The 19966-nt window shown below is 36.9% G+C and overlaps 1 protein-coding gene across 2 annotated transcripts; it reads right to left on the bottom strand.

Annotated features, from left to right (window-relative positions):
• Positions 1-3793: 3793 nt before the first annotated feature.
• On the bottom strand, positions 3794-19636 carry LOC306869606 (actin-binding protein WASF3-like). 2 transcript variants are annotated; one of them, XM_079416406.1, is made up of 10 exons: positions 19564-19602; positions 19254-19311; positions 16358-16530; positions 15572-15706; positions 12276-12429; positions 12081-12198; positions 10932-11113; positions 9773-10024; positions 6264-6571; positions 4024-4928 (listed from the first exon to the last, which is right to left on the bottom strand). In XM_079416406.1, exons 3-10 carry the CDS (start codon positions 16488-16490, stop codon positions 4771-4773), a joined length of 1440 nt encoding a protein of 479 aa, XP_079272532.1. In that variant the 5' UTR covers positions 16491-16530; positions 19254-19311; positions 19564-19602; the 3' UTR covers positions 4024-4770. The 2 variants fall into 2 exon arrangements, with proteins under 2 accessions (XP_079272531.1, XP_079272532.1); XM_079416405.1 differs by lacking the exon at positions 19254-19311 and having other exon boundaries at positions 3794-4928; positions 19564-19636.
• Between the last annotated feature and the right edge of the window lie 330 nt (positions 19637-19966).

Below are 19966 nucleotides of genomic sequence, written 5' to 3'. Positions count from 1 at the left end.
ACAGGTCATTGGTAATGGACTAATCTTGGGACTGCACAGTAGGAGTAATAGCTGTTGAGATACAGTGATTCTCAAGGCATGGTGGTGTAATGCAATTTTTGTCTACTTTTTGTCTTGTTTTGACTAAGATGGCATCTGAATTGTGCCCAGCAGGTCTTACAAAGGTGCTAGAGAATTTGGGTGGTGTTGCTGGAGGGAGGGGGGTTCTGTGAGGCCCCGTGAACGTGCAACTGAAGAGGAGTCCCTCGTCCTTCTGCTTGGACCACAGGGGCTGAGATAATCACATTAGTGGAAGATGGGAAGTAGACAGTGGCGTGAAAGCCGGGAGAGCAATGGCACGACTAATCCCGTTACTGCTGGGAGAGAAAAGAGCGACGCTGGCTCTCTGCAGAGGCTGAGAAAAATCCTACTTTCCCAGGAGTGAGTTCACCTGTATGGTAACACACATAAGTTGGTCTTTTGATGCCTATTACAAGGAGACAATTGGCACTTGGCACGTACCACTGCTTTTTTTCTTTTCTTAACACCATCTCCCAACATCCCACCCTCCCCAACTCCCCACAGTAAAGAGCTGTTACACATTGTCAATGTATAAACAAAACAAAACTAAACAAAACAAAACAAAACAGAGGACAGGCATTCCATGAGATCCTTTTTGACTCCCCGCTGGTGAAGACGTCCCTTACAGTAGGAGCTGCTGTGTGTGGATAGGATAGGGAGGGGCAGTGCTGCCAAAAACATAGGACTTGCTTTATCTCTAAATTGTTCCTGCACCCGAGTTCAACTTTAATGCAAACTTGATACAAGAACAGGACAATGGGATGCGCTCTATAAAACCGATGCCCTGCTGAATTCACTGGCAGATGGCCACAATACAGTCCTAGACTGAGGAGGCATTTCATGGGGCGGATGGGAGGACATGTCTCGCATCCCCATGTGTTTTGCCTCAAGAGCAGCGCTAGTGCTCAGAAGCAAAGATTCCTTGCACTCCCTGGCAACGGTGGGAAAACAAAATGTCAGATCTGATCTGTCAAGTCTTTAAGCCCTCTTCTTCTGTCTGTCTTTCTCTTGTCTTTCAGGATTGTATTGCTGTATTGGTATAGGGATTAAGCTGAGTAGTAAAACAGTGATTTAATGAACTTTGCGTGGCAGCATGCCACACTTCAACCACTATCACAAATAAGCAGGACCAGTGGGAGATCGCTATGGGAACATTTCTGAGCCATATGGAAACAGGGGCAAGGGCTTTTGAGGTTTTTAATTCCACTAAAAAAACGATTTCAAATACTTGAAAACAACAGTCAGAGTGTGAGAAAGAATGTTCTCAGGAAGAAAAAAAAACATACAGACCACCAGGTGCTCTGTGTGTGTGATGCAGACAGTAAACAAAATGTAAGAAAGGAATGTATCCGCTCACCAGACTGTTTTTCATTTTGCCATGTAATCACAATGATGCTCAGCTTTTAATCAATTATACTGCAGATGCATCATTCAATCTAAATAGCTAGATTCAGAGTTGCTTGTTTCAGTTTGTATCATTTAATTCTCCTCTCAAGGATTAAGTGATATTCTTTTAAGACATTTAATGAACAAATTATTTTCTTCTTTTGTTAATGTGAGGAGGTACCATTAAAAACTACTTACCCATATGTACAACACCAAAAATATGTGAAGTATGTGACATGTCTAGAATTGTGAAAACGTTTAGCACTAATGCCACTATTGTGGTCTGTTAACTTGTCCCATTCATGAGCCCTACAATGCACCCGACAGTGGGTTTGAATCATTAAAAGGTTGTAATCCCCCACCATTGTGTTCAGACAACGCTACGTTTTTAGGTCTTAAATCTTCAATAGGCAATATCCAGAATGCATTTCCTGACCTCTTCTTGTGTCCTTTTAACAACCATACATTTAGTTTACTAAGTGAAGTGAACTGAGGCGAAGTGAAAAATTAAGCCAGTCTAAATTGTGAAGAGATTTTTAATTCCTAGAACAAGTTGAAAAAACTGCCTCTTCAAAAAAAGATTTTTATTTTATTTATTATTATTATTATTACTTTAAATATATACTAAGCTCTACCTACAGTCCTATACCATTTCACGTAGACAACTAACATCATTAGCCCCCGGTTTCACAGACAAGGCTTAAGCCTAGTCTTAGACTAAAATGTAAGTCTGAGCTGTTTCGACTGAAAGAAACTTGCACTGACTGATCTTAAAATATATCAGTGCCTTTGTTTTGTCTCAAGATGCACACCGGTAATGTTTTTTTTTTCTAAGCATGTTTATACAAATTACTTAAATGTCCTAATTGAACTATGGCCTAATCCTGTCTTAGTCTAAGCCCTGTCTGTGAAATCAGGCCTAAGTCTCTTAAGAATTATAAGAGTAATTTAAGAACTTGACTTCTTGAAGTCAAGGTATCAAACAAGTCACATGAATAAACCAAGATTTACAATACAATTAGAGCTATGCATTTATAACTATGTAGAGTTATGTATGCTGATGATTCTACAATGTTCTCTGCGGCACATACATTAACTGAGCGGTAACACCTTAGAATAAGGTGATTTAAGTAATGAATTGTTAACAATCGAAGTGGGTTCGAATTAATAAATTGATTTTAAATTTAGAAAAAAACTAAATGTATTGTTTTTAGTAACAAAAATAGTATGACTAAGGCTGCTGTTTGAATGTATTTATTAACGGGGTGCCAAAAGAACAAGTAACACATGTTAAGTTGCTGGGTGTGATGCTTGACAATACATTGTCCTGGTCCAAACATATAGATTATAGTAAGTACTATGGGAAAAGGTATAGCGGTGGCCAGGAAATGTTCTGCATTTATCCCATCTTCACTTTTAAAAGATGTGGTACAGTCATTTTATCGCATCTTGAGTACTGCCCTATGATATGGTCAAGTGCTTCTGAGAAACACCTAAAAAAACTTCAGATGGTTCAGAAGGCTAGTGATATGCATAGAAAGTTATCGTGGCTGCCGGTGAAGGTTAAATTACATTTACGATTGTTGGTATTTTTTACAAGGTATTCAAGTATCATACTCCTTGTTTTTTCTTTGAAAAGCTTGTTTATGTGGGGCTTAGACAAGATTAAAAATGTGACCCTGGACCACAAAACCAGTCTTAAGTCGCTGGGTTATATTTGTAACAATAGCCAAAACTACATTGTATGGGTCAAAATTATCGATATTTCTTTTATGCCAAAAATCATTAGGATATTAAGTAAAGATCATGTTCCATGAAGATATTTAGTAAATTTCCAAGCGTAAATATATCAAAACTTAATTTTTGATTAGTAATATCATTGCTAAGAACTTCATTTGGACAATTTGGTGATTTTCTCAATATTTAGATTTTTTTGGCACCCTCAGATTCCAGATTTTCAAATAGTTGTATCCTGGCCAAATATTGTCCTATCAATATTTGTCCTAACAAACCATACATCAATAGAAAGATTATTTATTCAGCTTGATGTATAAATCTCAATTTCGAAAAATTGACCCTTATGACTGGTTTTGTGGTCCAGGGTTACAAATAGTGAGTAAGGATCAACTTTTTCTACCGTGTCCACGAACAAATTTGATGAAAAAGACTGTACTTTATCGAGGTTCTGTTGCTTGGAATATGGTTCCCATAAATATAAGAAAGAGTAAATGTACAGATGTATTTCAAAGAAAATGTGAAGATATGCTTGTAGATGTAAATTTTAAGTGCTGCTGTATAGTGAGATGTATAGTTTGCGATGCGATACGTGAATTTGTGTTTTTTTTTTATCTATTTGTATGATTGTCTGCTTTGGATTGAGTTGTGGAGCCCAGGAAGACTAGACACCACTCTGTGGAAGCTAATGGGGATCCAAATAAACAATAAACAATAAACCACTGTGTTGCGCAAATAACTGCACTTTCTTACTCTGATAGTTATTTAACTACATCAGCTAATGAATCGTTTGTTATAGTGTCACTTATAAAGACAGACAGTGATATTCTTTTTTTCAGTTTAGCCATTTATTAATATTAATTCTTTATCATTTTCTGTTCTGAACTTTTTTTTTTTTCATCTTTCTAGATTTCTTGAATTTAGAAAGTTTATATCTGGTGGTCAGCAGTGTTACAGCCAGTTATTAGCCCAAAATATTTAAATTTGTAATCACTAACTTTGGCATAAATGAGAGAGAAATTAATCTGCAATTCTATAAAGCTTTATGAAGACATTATAATAGGCAATCTGCTTAAATTCTGTTAATCACTCTGAAAAAATAATTTCTTTAACTGCAATAAAATGCCATTTTTTTCACACTATAATTTCTTGGTACAAACTGAGGAAAAGAGGTAATACAAAAATAAAGCAATAAATAAACATATATTACATTAGCAGATTATTCAACTGAAAGAATATTAAAATAATAAAAAAGGTCAATACTGCAGCAACACCTTTGCAGATCACGTTCATTTCATAGATTTTTAATTGATAAATTCTGAATTTTCTATACAGATGGTTTGCAAATTTGAACAAAGTCTTTTCAAATGAACACTTTAAACATCTACTTTCTGTAACTTGAACATTTGTCTGGTTTGAGTGGATAAGAGACTGCTTTAGTTTCTTAAGGTCTATATTACATAAACATTCTTTGAGAAATTTACATCATTCTCAATGATCAACTAAATCTAGGTATCTGAAGGTGAACGTACTTTCATACTTATGAGGAAGGTCTCTATCTACTGTACTCTTGTGTGTGGTTGACTATAATCAGTCAGACCATTCATTCTCATCGAGTTCTGAGTCGTCTTCTGAGTCGCTATATTCCACTGCAATGCGGCGAGAAAGTATAGTAGCCACATCGTTCCCTACCGGCTCTCTTTTAGCCTGCTGTTCTTGCTGCTCCTGTACTTTCTTTAGTTGAATACCTGAACACATACACAAAAACACACGTGAACACAAATAACACAAAATGTATGTTTTGTGCACAGTCGTTTGACACAACTCAATCTTAACATATATAGCAGCTGCTGAGTTTTGACTAAACCACAAAAACAAAAATTATTTGAATGAATTATGACTATATACATAGACACCTACTGTACATTTACCTGTAAGATACATAACTGTTACAATATTAATTGAAATCAGGTCATAATTCAATTCAAATAATCCAAATGGAATTATGTACAGTATCATATATGAAGAAGAAGTGTGCCTAATTGTATTGAATGTGTGCTTGTCTACTTCAAATATTAAAAGTATTTTTTTAAAAAATATGTACTTGAATTAAATGGCAAATATACCCGAAATAAGTCAATTTTCACGACTGTTTTGTTTAAAAATACACTTTGTAATAATGTCAAATCAAAGCATTTACTTTCATTTTTAATAATTACATAACATTTTGTAACGCTTTAAAGAAGCAAATTTATTTTCACGTGTTGTCTCTAATATACTTAAGTGCATGTGAAGTACTTAATTATAATTTAACCGGAATGTTTGATATTACATTTAAAGTTAATATTTTTTTAAATGTACTAAATTGCAACTTCACTATTACAAATACGTAATTACAAATATATTTAAATACATGTCAAGTATCATTAATAATGAACTATATTTTAGTGTACCATAAATGTTTGTCAATACATTTTGCAGCAAAGACAAAATAAGTAATTATTAACACTTTAGAATAGGGAACACTTATTCGCTATTAACTACGACTTTTCCCTCAATAAATTCCTAATTTTCTGCTTATTAATAGTTAGTAAGGTAGTTGTTAAGTTTAGGTATTGGGTAGGATTAGGGATGTAGAATAAAGTCATGTAGAATAAGGCATTGATTTGTGCTTAATTTGTACTAATAAATGGTAAACATTCTAGTAATATGCATGCTAATAAGCAACTAGTTAAGAGACCCTCAAATAAAGTGTTACTGATATTACTTATAAAGATGTAATTATGCCCGATTTAAGTTGGTCCAAAAACAATCTAAAGTTCAGCTAATTGCATTTAATATAAATTTACACAATAATACATTTTCAGTTACAATTAACACATTACTAAGTGTCCAAAAACAATACATTAATTTCACACTTAAAATACGTTATTTCCATAATAACTACTCATTTTAAAAGTATGCTGAAGTGTACTTCTTTTTTTACAAGAGTGCACTGTACTGTAGTCATGTTAAAGTATGCCACCATGGACAACACTCTCCTGCAGATGTATACAAAATATGCACAAACACACTCCACTTACCCATGCGTATTGCTGAGAGCAGGTCACTGCGAGCGTCTGTGACAGGCTGCAGAGTTAGTCTCCGTCCCTCTCCAAGTGCTACAGGATAAGGAGGCACGGGAGGTGCTGGAGGAGGAGGTGGGCCTTCAGGAGGTGAAGCTAAAACAGGTCCAGGAGGTGGCACAGGTGGAAGAGGATACTGTAAGGCTGATGTGATCAGTCCAGAATGAGGAGTAGCTGGAGGTGAGGCAAAAGCTGTCTGTGCAGATGGAATGACGGAACCCACTGGAGGGGGCGGCAGGCCTGAACTGGCATAGTACTCCATCATACTATAAGAGAGAAAACGAGAGCATGAGAAACCTAGTTTTTGAAACCTCTCCAAGTAACCTCTACCGTTACCAGCATATACTTTGTTTTGGATAAAGGCTTTTTACTACTGGCATGACGTCTGGTCCACTTTTTAGCTTTTTCTGTCCAAGAACTGCCTACTTATGGGGTGGGTTCCCCTGAAATGGTTTATAAACCAGAATTAACCAAGAAAATTGGCAGAAATATTGATTTTAATAAGAAGAACTTGTGTTAAATAGTATCAAGTACCTATTATTTTACAGCCATAACTCCAAACTATCTTTCCAAAATCTAATTATCTTTCTCAAAAGCGCTCACTGTATCATTCCTGTACTTTTACAACAAAACTTAAGTTTCCAGACTAACTTAAGATCCTGCTCCATATTATTTTTAAGATCTGTAACGGACAAGGTGGCTCTTAATAATTATGAACATGGGCAAGTTGTCACGCAACGTGGAAGCAAGGAGAATGCAGGAGGCATGAAATAACTTAAACTGTCTTTAATGACGAAACACAGGGATAATCCAACATGAAGGCTGAACAAATCAAAGAAACGCAGGGAGTGACACAAGTATTGTTGTGGGCAATACTTGGATATTTTGTTAAAAGCCTATTTCTAGACACACAAGCAGTGCATCTTTTTTCTACGCCCATGTTAACAGGTTAGGGGTACAAGGGGTACTTATTAGGGAAATAATATACTTTAAAAGAAGAATAAACTTATTTTCAGATATATAATAGCATGTTAACTGCAATCTAATGAAAATGTATTATAGTTTATATTTATATTTAATGCAATTAGCTGAATATTAGAGTGCTATTTTAAGCCACTTAAGTACATATGTTACATGGTTAAAGTATACTGTCGAATGTACTGATGATCATTTATGCTAAAGTAAATTATACTTTAATTGCCATTTCTATTGAAACTTGTATGTCATGTATTTACATGTATTTGTTATTTCAATTTACTACATTTAAAATAAATTTACTTAAGAAATATCAAATAACCCACTAAAGTTAAAATTGTTTTATGTACTTTGATTATAATGTAAGTGTTCTGTAGTATATTAGTCAGCATTTAATAACAAGAAAATTTTTTAATGTTTTAAAGTGTTTGTGTATATATATACATATATATATATATATATATATATATATATATATATATATATATTTATATGAAGTGAAGTGAAGTGACATACTGCCAAGTATAGTGACCCATACTCGGAATTCGTGCTCTGCATTTACCCCATCCAACGTGCACACACACAGCAGTGAACACACACACACCGTGAACACACACCCGGAGCAGTGGGCAGCCATTTATGCTGCGGCGCCCGGGGAGCAGTTGGGGGTTCGGTGCCTTGCTCAAGGGCACCTCAGTCGTGGTATTGAGAGTGGAGAGAGCGCTGGACATTCACTCCCCCCACCTACAATCCCTGCCGGCCCTAGACTCGAACCCGCAACCTTTGGATTACAAGTCCAACTCTCTAACCATTAGGCCACGATATATATATACATACATACATACAGTCATGGCCAAAAATATCGGCATCCTTGCAATTATGTCAGAAAATGCAACCCTTCTCCCAAAAAATTGTTCCAGTTGCAAATGTTTGGGTACTCACATGTTTTTTTTTGTTTGTTTGCATTGGAACAACACAAAAAAACAGAGGAAAAGTCAAATCTGATACAATTCCACACATAACCCAAAAAATGCACTGGACAAAATTATTGGCACCCTTAACTTAATATTTGGTAGCACCCCCTTTGGAAAAAATAACTGAAATTAATCGCTTCCCGTAACCATGATTGAATTTCTTACACCTCTCTACTGAAATTTTTGACCACTCTTCTTTTGCAAACTGCTCCAGGTCATTCAGATTTGAAGGATGCCTTCTCCCAACTGCTGTTTTGAGATCTCTCCACAGATGTTCTATGGGATTCAGATCTGAACTCATTGCTGGCCATTTCAGAACTCTCCAGCGCTTTGTTTGTAACCATTTCGGAGTGCTTTTTGAAGTGTGTTTCGGGTCATTGTCCTGCTGGAAGACCATGACCTCTGGTGGAGACGCAGCTTTCTGACACTGGCCACTATGTTGTGCCCCAAAATTCTTTGGTAACCATAAGATTTCATGATACCGTTCACACAGTCAAGGCATCCATTGCCAGAAGCAGCAAAGCAACCCCAAAACATCTTTGAACCTCCACCATGTTTGACTGTAGGGACTGTGTTCTTTTCTTTGAAGGCCTCATTTCTTTTTCTGTAAACAGTGCCATTATGTCCTTTACCAAAAAGCTCTACTTTTGTCTCATCTGTCCACAGTACGTTCTCCCAGAAGGATTGTGGTTTTGTCACATAAGATTTTGGCAAACTCCAGTCTTGCCTTTTTATGCCTTTGTGTCAGCAGTGGTGTCCTCCTGGGTTTCCTACCATAGCGTCCCTTTTCATTCAGATGGCGACAGAGTGTGAGCTGACACTGTAGTACCCGGTGTCTGCAGATCAGCTTGAATTTGTTTGGAAGTTAATCGGGTTTTTTTCGAACAATCCTTCGTTGTAATTTTTCATTAATTTTGCTCTTCCACATTCAGGGAGTTTAGCTACAGTGCCATGGGCTGTAAACCTCTTGATGATATTGCGCACAGTGGACACAGGAACATTAAAGATCTCTGGAGATGGACTTGTAGCCTTGAGATTGTCCATGTTTTTCCAAAAAATTTTCTCTCAAATCCACATTTTGTCCAGTCCATTTTTGAGTTCTGTGTGAAATTTTATAAAGTTTGACTTTTCAGTTTTTTTGTGTTGTTGCAGTGCAAACAAAAACAATAAGCACGTGAATACCAAAACATTTGCTACTGAAACAACTTTCTGAGAGAAGTGTTGCATTTTCTGACAGAATTGCAAGGGTGCTGATATTTTTGATCATGACTGTATATATCTTAAATTGTAGACTAATTTTACTATATGCTTTTATGATGCGTGTGTGAGGTGGGACACTATAGCATCAGAATGAGCTTTATTGGCCAAGTATGTTTACACATACAAGGAATTTGTTGTACAAATCCTTGTATGTGTATCACAGTGTATCACAATAGACTATCAGCATTCTGATACATTTTTCAACACAAAACCACAATATCTCATTATTTTTAAAGAGTCCCACATGTTTGCGGTTACCCATAGTCTGTTGGAGGAAGCGTGATGGTTCCATTGACTCCATTTTCAGGGGGTGGGTACTGTGGAGGTGTTGGATGTGTTCGAGCGAGTACACCCACTCTGTAAGAAACATCAGCACCCACCCCCACTCCCACAGGCCCTCCGATGCTGTGGTACTCATGCTCTACTCCTCCATTTGCACTAGATGATGCTGTCTCCACAGGCATGAAGGGACCGTGACATGCTTGGACTGGGTAGATGTTTGGATGTGGTCTGTTGAAAAGATGATAAATGCAATACATTGCAATAAAGGTTTTGACTAACTGAACCATAAGAAATGTATATATTTCATTTATTTAAAATAATTATAAAATACTCAATACAAGTTTGAACTACTGATCAAAAGTTTGGAATAACTATGAAAATTATGTTATGTATTTTTGCTCATGATGGATGTATTTTAACAAACTTTGTAAATATATTTTTGGGATATTTCATTTTTAACATTTATTTTGAGGAATTCTGTGAAAGCAAATATCTACATAGTTAAATAAATAAAAGGCCCTATAAACAGAATTTGTGAATCTTGCTGTAGAAAATTTCTATTTGTTCTGCTTGATGAGGTAAATCAATCAATCAATCAATCAATCATGCACTTATGCTCTTTGTTTTCATTTATTTCAGCACTTAAAGTCAGCATGAATCGGAAACTGTGATCATCTTTTTCGAAGTCAAAACAGCTTCTGGAATGAGAAAAACTTTAGGGCAGGAAGTGATTATTTATCAGAAATTGACTGGATTGTTGGATGTGAGTGACGGGTTACTGGAGGTTAATAAATAATTTTAATACACACTGCTATATTCCATAAAAATAAGAATTGTCCATTTTTATTTCATTGCAACTTTAAACAACTTGCCTTGTGAACTTGTGCATATCATGCCAGTGTGTATTTTGCATTGTGTGCCAGTGCATGTTAATGTTTGCATTGCATTGTCCCTTTCACTTTCTTTTAGTGCATTAATGTAGCTATTATTATTTCTACAAAAGCCTGACTGATAAGTAGATTTTTTTATGGCAATATGATTGTTATTGCACAAATGCTATTTAAAACCGCAGACATTTTCTTTAACTAGTATTTATACTATAAGGGATAATTTTGTGAATTGAGAGCTGACAAACCTGCCATCTGGAGACAGCGAGCCCTCAGATGATACACCCCTGTGAAGTGAATGATAATGACGATGGTCCGGTCGCAGCTCCTTATCAAATGCCATCATGTTCCATTCTTGTCTGCGGTTATGAGCCTTACGAACCTTTTTCACCTCACGGGGCAATGTACCATCAACACACCGCTTCTGCTCCTGTGTTAAAAATAGTTTATGGAGGTGAGAAAGTGAGGACATACTGAAGATGATCTAAGTGATTTGTATGCTAGCTTGAAAAAAAACAAACTTTTTCTGAAAGTTACTTCTGGGCAATACATTTTTCATCTGGCAGAAAAGTGAATAATATGCAAAAGTCCTTAAGGCAATAGTTTACCCAAAAATAAAATTATCAGGCCATCCAAGATGAAGATAGAGCTTATTTCTTCATCAGAACAGATTTGGAGAAAAATAAAACTGTGTTTGTAAGAAACAAATCCATCATTAAGATGTTTTTACCTTCAAATCATTGCATCCGGCTAAAATATGAGTCCTATAAGCATAATATAGAGAAAAATTTGTCTCATGTAAATCATGGTATGTACAGATCAAGCACTGTTTACAAGTGGAATCAGTCCAAGACAATTCTAAACAAACATGATTGTTGATTTTTATGTGAGAGGGCAACAAGGAATAAACTTCACTGGAGAAGCGTTATTATGGATTATGGACTTGTATTTTGGACAGAAGCAATGGTTTAAAGTTAAAATGCCTGGATGGATTTGTCTCTTACAAACACACATACCTACATTTCACTGCTGGTTATACTCTGTATGATTATGTATGTGACAAATAAAATAAATTACAGCTTTTCACTTCACAAGATGCTAACTGATGGACTAGAGCTGTGTGGATCATTGTGATGTTTTTATCCGCTGTTTGGACTCTTTGAATTCTGACGGCACCCATTCACTGCAGAGGATCCATTGGTGAGCAAGTGATGTAATGCATTTTTTTCCAAATGTGTTCTGATGAAGAAAAAAACTCCTCTATATCTTGGATGGCTTGGGGGATGAGTAAATTTTCATTTTTAGGTGTACTATTCCTTTAATGCAAGCCTCACTACTTTAGCAAGAATGTTACCAGATTTATAGATGAAAAACATTTAAAAGAGTAATTATTTTACCCTATGTTTTCTCTTCTCCTTTCTCTTGTCCTCTGTGTCTTGAAGCATTTTTTCCTTCCACAAGTCAAAGAAATATGAGGGGTCTGTGTAGAACTTAATCCCATCAATATGGTCATCCCTAGATAAAACAAACATATTTATAAACCTATAATGCATCTTGAAGAAGAAGAAGAAGAAGTACGCATACACACACACCTGTAGACAGAGAGTATATTCAGAGGTGGTGGTTTGTCGCTAGTGTTGTACATCTCTGTGATTGGGTTTGAAATGCTGCTCTTTGTCACCGCCTGCTGGTCTTGAACAGTAGAGCTCTTAAAGGCTTTACGCATATTAATATCCTGAAGTGAAACTGTGACAAAAATAAAACAGAGATTATTACACAGAGTACATCAACTATCTCTCCGCACTCCACAGATTTTTTCCAAATTCCCAAATCAACTTTTACAAAAATTCTGCACTTGCTCTATATAGTCTTTGAGTTGAATATATTTTGGTTTAATAATTTGTGTCATTGAAGTTCCATTAAACACATTAACCATGTTTATATCAATTCCACGTTTTCTTTAAAAATGGCGGAAAAAGAAAATTAACTCTGGGCCTGTCTATCATTTCTGTATCATGTTGCTAATCAGTGGTATTGAGTTTGATATTGTTTTGTTGGCCTTATGGTGTCATTTTTTCCCCCCACAATTCCCAGTCACCAACCCTGTCACCACAGAACTACATTTCCCAGCATCCCTCCTGGTTCCCATCGTGTTCTCACCTTGAAAACTTACTTACAGTCTTCTGTCTCTTCGGTTACACCTAGTTATGAGCAAATTAAGCCCCATGAAGCACTGAGACTTTCCTCTGACCGTTCAAAGCTTTGAGAGTGTCAAAAACAGTGCCATCTGGTGTCTGGTAAAAAATAAATAAATAAATAAAGCAGCAAAAAGCCTGTGAAAGAAGCCCTCTAGGACAAAGCACTCATGAACTGCATTTGGCAAATATTTTATTTTCCTAAAATAATTTGTATTCCTCATATTACTTGTGTGACGGAGTATTTAAAAATATAATTGAATAAATCTGAATGAAAACTTACTCGTAAAGTAAGATCTGTGGGTTTGAACATTCCAACACTCAAAGTGTGGACTGAAAGTGTGACTTCAGTTTCCATTGATCACAGGATTTCTAGGTTAACAACACAAGCCTCATCAGGCACACCCATTTATTCTCAACACAAACTCCGGTGCCTCGGTTTGAATGTCACATCATTAGTTACACCAGATGGCACCTGCAAAAAAAGGTATTGCTATTCACCTAGTTAAGTTTCTCAAATCATTCTATGAACTTATTTACTTAACCTTGCATCACTTGAATTTCTGACATTCCTGCTAATAACGACCTAGTTGTATGTTACCTCTGTGTCATCTGCTTCTGTTATTGTGACATAATACCAGATCATAACAGCTGCCATAGACATCATATCACTTGACCCAACAAATTTACTCCTGTCCATTCCACAAGATGGCAGTCCAATTGAAGATTATGTTGAGGAATTTCTTGATTTTTCAACAGCCAATGCCGGCGTCCAATTACCACCTGTCCTTTGGAGCGCTATATTGGTTATGCTCTGTGGCTAAGTGGTTCATCCTTCACTGTGGGAGTGGTTACTGTCTGCCATGTGGATAAAACTCACGTCTTCACGTCTTTGCAATGGTCTTTCAATACCATCACAGCAAGTGCTCTGGTTTTTCCTCGGGTGATAAAAGCAGTCTTAAACAGCGCGGACCTGACAGCAAAGCTAGTGGACCCACCTATCTTGTCCGTAAATTCTCAGTCCACAGTCCGCTCCAGTTACAGTGAACCAGTAAGCTTATTGTCTTACTGGTCTACTGGTCTTTATAGGCATTTCCCCCAGACCAAGAGTCCACTCCAGAGTTCAGCCTGGAATCCCTTTGTTTTCCAGAACTCAACCAGGAGCCCATTCAATTCCCCGCACACAGTCAGGAGCTTGCACTCGTCCCAGAGCTCAGCACAGTACCGCCAGAATCTTTAACCAACAAGGCCATCAAGTCAGTGTCTCCCACTATCATGAATGCTATGCCTGAGTCTCCTAATGTCATGGCCATCATGCCAGTACTTAGCTAGATAAGTTCTAAGCCAGTAAGCTGGTTCTAAGCCTAGAGCCAAGACCCTTCCACCACTGACTGATCTCCCTGTTACTGCAGTGACATAATGTGTGTTTCACACTGCTTTCTCACTCATATCGAAGTGGAGGTGTTCATTCCCAAGTTTCCTGTGTGTCATGAAGCGAAGGAGGTCATTCCCAAGTTTCCTGTCCATGCTCCTTCACGGCCATGGATGCCACCTTTGAACTCTTTATTTGTGTTTCATTTATGCTGAAATCAACCCTTCAGTCAGTCAGCCAGCCCCCAGACACCCCTTACTCAACTGGCACTCCAAACGATCTCAAGCCAGCCAGTCGGCCTAAGGTTAATTTCGGCTGTGGTGGTCTTCGGCTCCACCTTCGGGTCTTCAGTTCCACCATGGTGATCTGCTGCTCTGATAGATCCACCTGCACCTCCATGGTGGTCTCCAGCTCCACTTGACCCGCCGTGGTGGTTCTCAGCTCTGCCTGCTCTGCTGAAGGGGTCTTCAGTCCTGTCTGCTCTGCCCCGGTGGTCTTTAGCGCCATCGACTCTGCTATGGTGGTCTTCTGCTCTGCTATGGTGGTCAGTCCGCCATTCAGTCCGCCATCACCACACCTGCCACCTCATCAAGACACACTCATTCTCCACTTCACCTTGTTCCCAATGTAGCTACTTCCCAGTCTACTCACCTTGTTATACTTACCGGTCATCATCCTGTCTCTTCAGTTACACCAGCCAGGACCTGCATTGAAAGGGACTGTTGTCGGCGTCGATAGCCTCATGGTTATTGCTGCGGTTGGAATTGAACTGCTGGTTCATTTGGCCAGAGGAGAACTGGCCCCCCGACTGAGCCTGGTTTTTCTCCATTCTGTCACCGATGGAGTTTTGGTTCCTTGCCGCTGTCGCCTCTGGCTTGCTTAGTTGGGGACACTTAATTTCAAGCGATATCGTCGACTTGATTGCACAGATACTATTTAAACTGAACTGAGCTGGACAATGACATCATTGAATTCAATAATGAAATGCCTTTAACTGAAAATTGAGTGTTTAATCTTGTCATTTTACATTATTGATACTGTTTTCCTGTTTTGATATTGGAAAGTTGCTTTGACAAAATATGTATTGTTAAAAGCGCTATATAAATAAAGGTGACTTGACTTGACTAGTGCGGTGATACAGCCCAACTGTGCTCACGGTGACCCAAGTTCGATTCCCATGCCAATCCTGCTCCCCTCTCTCCAGTGCTTGAAGTGGAAAAAAAGAAGTGTCGGTACTCACCCTCACCCCTCCCCCTCCTCGCCCTCCCCCTATGCATCCCATGTCTGGTAAAGTGCATGTGATCTTTGACTTTTGACTGACCTTCCTCCACACTAGAGTCCAACTGAGTGACCTTGATTGCAAGACGATCTATACGGTCCTGTAGAGAATTAGCACGCAGGTAGAATGTATTGGCTTCATTGAAGAGCTCGCCAAACACATCTTCTGCATGTTTACCTGTTGTAGATGAGAAAGAAAGACTGAGGGTCAGAGATGACCTTTTAAATAGACCTGGATGCTTTATCCAAAGCATCTTACAGCACACTTATTAGGAAAATCCTCTTAAAGCAAACTGCTCAGCACTCAAGGGCACAATAGTGGTTATTGCTCAGTTTTTATTTACAATCTTCAACTGTTATGTCTACAAACTGATAATTCATTTGCATGCTCTAATCTACTGGAGAACTGCAAATCAATAGATGCAAGTCTTATTCTATACATTCACATAAACACAGCATCTTTGACTCATAGAACCCTGCAGGACATGCATATACTCCTTATCCACATCTGTTGATTGCTCTGTGCTTCATGGGATTAAGCTTTAGAGTGTTTCCTGGGGAGCCAGTGAACAAAAAAAAAGCATTGTTATCCCATCTCATTTATTCAATTGATTTATAGTGTATTTGTGTAAAACAGAAGTGCATGCATATAGGTTCAAATAAATTATGAATTAAACTGAAATGTTAAGTGTTCTTCTCAGAACAAGGTTGTTTTGCTTAAATGTCAGGTTGCACTTTTTTTTTTTTTTATCTGTGAATTTATAACATTTACATGCTCAGTATTTTTTTTTTTTTTTTTGTCAAACTAATATAATAAAGTAGATCTTACTGAGGCTGCTAAGTTGGCGTATGATGGCAGAGAGAGTGTTGTTGGTCACACACTCTAGCTCATTGCTGATGGTCTCAGGTAAAGCTCCTCTACACAGGTGCCTGGGCTCGATGTTTCTCTTCACCAGTGGCATGACTTCACCTCAACACATGTATACAAACAAACCTCAGAACCTGTAAGGACACACAAACAGGATGACAATTAGACCATATATACTCACACTGTCACAAACTACACAGGAGCGAGGAGACGAGGAGAATATTCAATAATCCTTTTTATTGAAGCCAACACAAGGAACATAGAACTTGGGGGTTAGACAAACAATACCAAAATAACAAAAACAGGTGGGGTATAAATCAAGCACAACTGGGAGGAATCATAATTGAAGAACCTAATGGGAACAGGAAACAGGAAAAACCATATATGGACATAAGAGGGAGGGAATCACAGGACATGGGGACACAAGACTGACACACACCATCCATCGCACATTTTTCTCATGTCACATGAGACTAACAGACTAATACACTAAATATGTTCTCTACAAATTGGAAGTCCTATTAAAAATCTATTTTGAGATAAATTATATGAATTTGTCTTATATTAAGAACCAATTAATATAAGGAAATTATCATAACATAAAATCATGGGTTCAGCCGTTAAGTGGACAATCATGAAGTCTATGAAGTAGCACCATGAAGAAGAGGAGGAAAAGATTAAAACTATTATGGAACTTTAGACATTCCACCAACACACAAAAATATCCCAAAATCTTTGGTTTACTATTGTTTTATTAAAACATAACAAATACCCTATGTGTGCTGTCTTCGACTTAATGCATTGATATTTAAATATTTGCACAAGTGGCTGAAGTGTCCAATATTTTGGTGGTCATATAGTTTTCTTTCCAAAACATATAGTTTTATATGTGGTCATGAATAAAATTTGTGTTTTGTTTATTTTAATTAAATAGTATCTAACTTGATTACGTTATAAATTGAAATGGCTAAATGGTCATAAATGGTATATATTGATAACTAGATTTATTTGTTTACTTACATACTTAACCTGCTACCCCTTATCTATTTCAGAAATAATATACTTAATAATACACTTAAAATTTAATGAGGTGCAAGCCGAATGTAATATTTTTGGACAATTAAGTGCATGTTAATTGCAATTAAAATAAAATGTATTAGTTTATAAATTAGTATGATGGATTTAAATCATATGCAATTTAGTTAGTCCAATTAGATCTTTTTTTTTTAACCGATTAAGGAGGACTTTGAAGTAAAGTGAAATGAAGTGAAGTGAAGGGAAGTGCAAGATGCAGTATCACAGGGCTGGAGCCTAAATTAAAATATGTTTCAATGTAATTTCCATTACTTCTCTGTCATGTGTTTAAATGTATTAGTAATTAGACATCTGTAATGGTGAAGTCGCGATTTAGTACATTTAAAACACATTAACTTTAAATGTAACACTCAGTACAGTTAGAATTATAATCAAGTATTCTTGTTAGTCAACGCATCAAAATCAGTGTACTTCTTTAAAGCACAAAAAAGATTGAGAAGAATGATTTAAAATCTACTTTAAAGTAAACTTTTAATTTGACATTATTACAAAGTGCACTTTAAAAGTCTACTTCAGTGTGTTTAACAGTTATGAAAGTGTCTCTCTTTAAGCGGACTTAAATGGACAGTTCAACCAACTAAGTAAATGATGAGTAATGATCATTTACATTTATGATGAGTACTGAGTAAATGATGACAAAATTGTCCTTTTTGGGTGAATTGTCCCTTTAATGGTCTTTTATTCCAGTTGTTATGTTATTTCATTAATATTACATTATTTGCCAGTACAGTTTAAAAATAAAAAAAGATTTGAAGCACACTATTAGTGCACGTTGAGTACAATTAAGTGTGCTTCTTTTTCACAAAGAATCCTCTATCCTGTTAATACGTATATTCTATAAACACCTTTGCACATCATAGGGTGACTTCAAAGATTCCACATGTTATGTTCGTTTCATTCTGTGGCCTACAATCCAGAAACGAGTAAGGTAACTGTATGTCACCAGAAGATTATACAGGGGGAGGTTGGTGTTCCCAGCCTCTCAGGATTAAGTTATTAGACACACGCTCACACACACACACACACACATACACACACAGCACTGCTCTCTGGATTACACCGCTTTCACTCACTAACTTCTATGACACATTTAAGAGCATTCGTTCCTATTCATAAATTATTCTTTAATGCATGGAACCAAGAATGTGTGTAGAAATAATTTGCAGGTAAATCTATTAAATCCACCACATCTCTTTTAGCCAATGGTCACCTTCCTGCAGAACATAACTGTACTGAAACATGTTTATTTCAATCATGGTTCAAGGTTTCCATTATTGAATATGTTTTATATATAATGCAGGTTTGAAATCACATTCCCTATCTCATTATAGCTAAATTTAGGTTTCAGGTTTCAGGAGAGGCTAAGAGCAAACATAATTGGTCAGCATCTCTCTGTTAGCTACCAATCATGCAGGCAGGGTTGTGGAAATGTCCATTAACTCAAATGGAAATCAATGGCTCACTACTCAACAGTGCTCCATTTCACTAGTAAAAGCAGAATATACATTATCACATTGTACTACATGACACTAATTACCTACTAATGACTAATCAAACGAGAAAATAATATTTCTAACGTCTAAATTATTGAAGACCATTCTATATTTGACATTCAATTCTCATTTTTGAAAAAGTGCCATGGTAATAGCAGGTTTTTTTTTTTTTTAAGTAATTTGAGTATACCATGCAAACATCAACATCAGACATATGATAACAATTCAGTACATAGTTTATATCATCATCAAAACATCACCAAACATACCATCACGGCACCATGATCCCACCACAGTACTTTTTGGGAATTGGAGTTGACTGAAAGGCTGATTCATAACAAAGTTGAGGTTTTTACTGTGAATGTGCAGTAATTAATATAAGGTCTACCATTACTGACGCAATGCTACACTGAATAAGGAGGAGTGCACTAGAGTTTATTATAGGGGACTGTTAATATACCAGCCTACGCTCTAAATAAACTATATAGACAAATTTAAACAAACGTTAGATTAAATATATTATACTAATGAAGCACTTTACAAAATTCTGAGCATGTATTTTAAAACATTTTCGCTTACCAAACGTAGCTTGAATGCAGATGTAATGTTAGATGAAACGGTCCGTCTGTTTGCGCTGACATCAGAGCACAGTATTAGGGCGGGATTATTCTGTTGATGGGCGGTTCTGTGCACCAATCGCATTTCAGCATCTGGAACGTTCTTTTGGGATTAAAACTGTGAGAGCCAATGAGATTTGTCCATAATTGCAAACACGCAGTCATGGGTGGATAAGGAGACGAGCCGGGTTGTAACGGGACAGTTTCAGGTGGGATATAAACAGTCCAATACACCGATTCTTTCGTTATAAAGTATATACTAACACACTCTAAAATCTGTTTTCTTGAAATGTCTTAACTGCTTTGTTATTAATGTTACCATGATTATTGTAGTTATTTGACCAATCTTAGTGTTTATAGGTCCT

Source organism: Barbus barbus (assembly GCF_936440315.1).
Source record: "Barbus barbus genome assembly, chromosome: 5".
NCBI lineage: Eukaryota > Metazoa > Chordata > Actinopteri > Cypriniformes > Cyprinidae > Barbus > Barbus barbus.
This window is presented reverse-complemented; position numbering and strand designations above follow the sequence as displayed.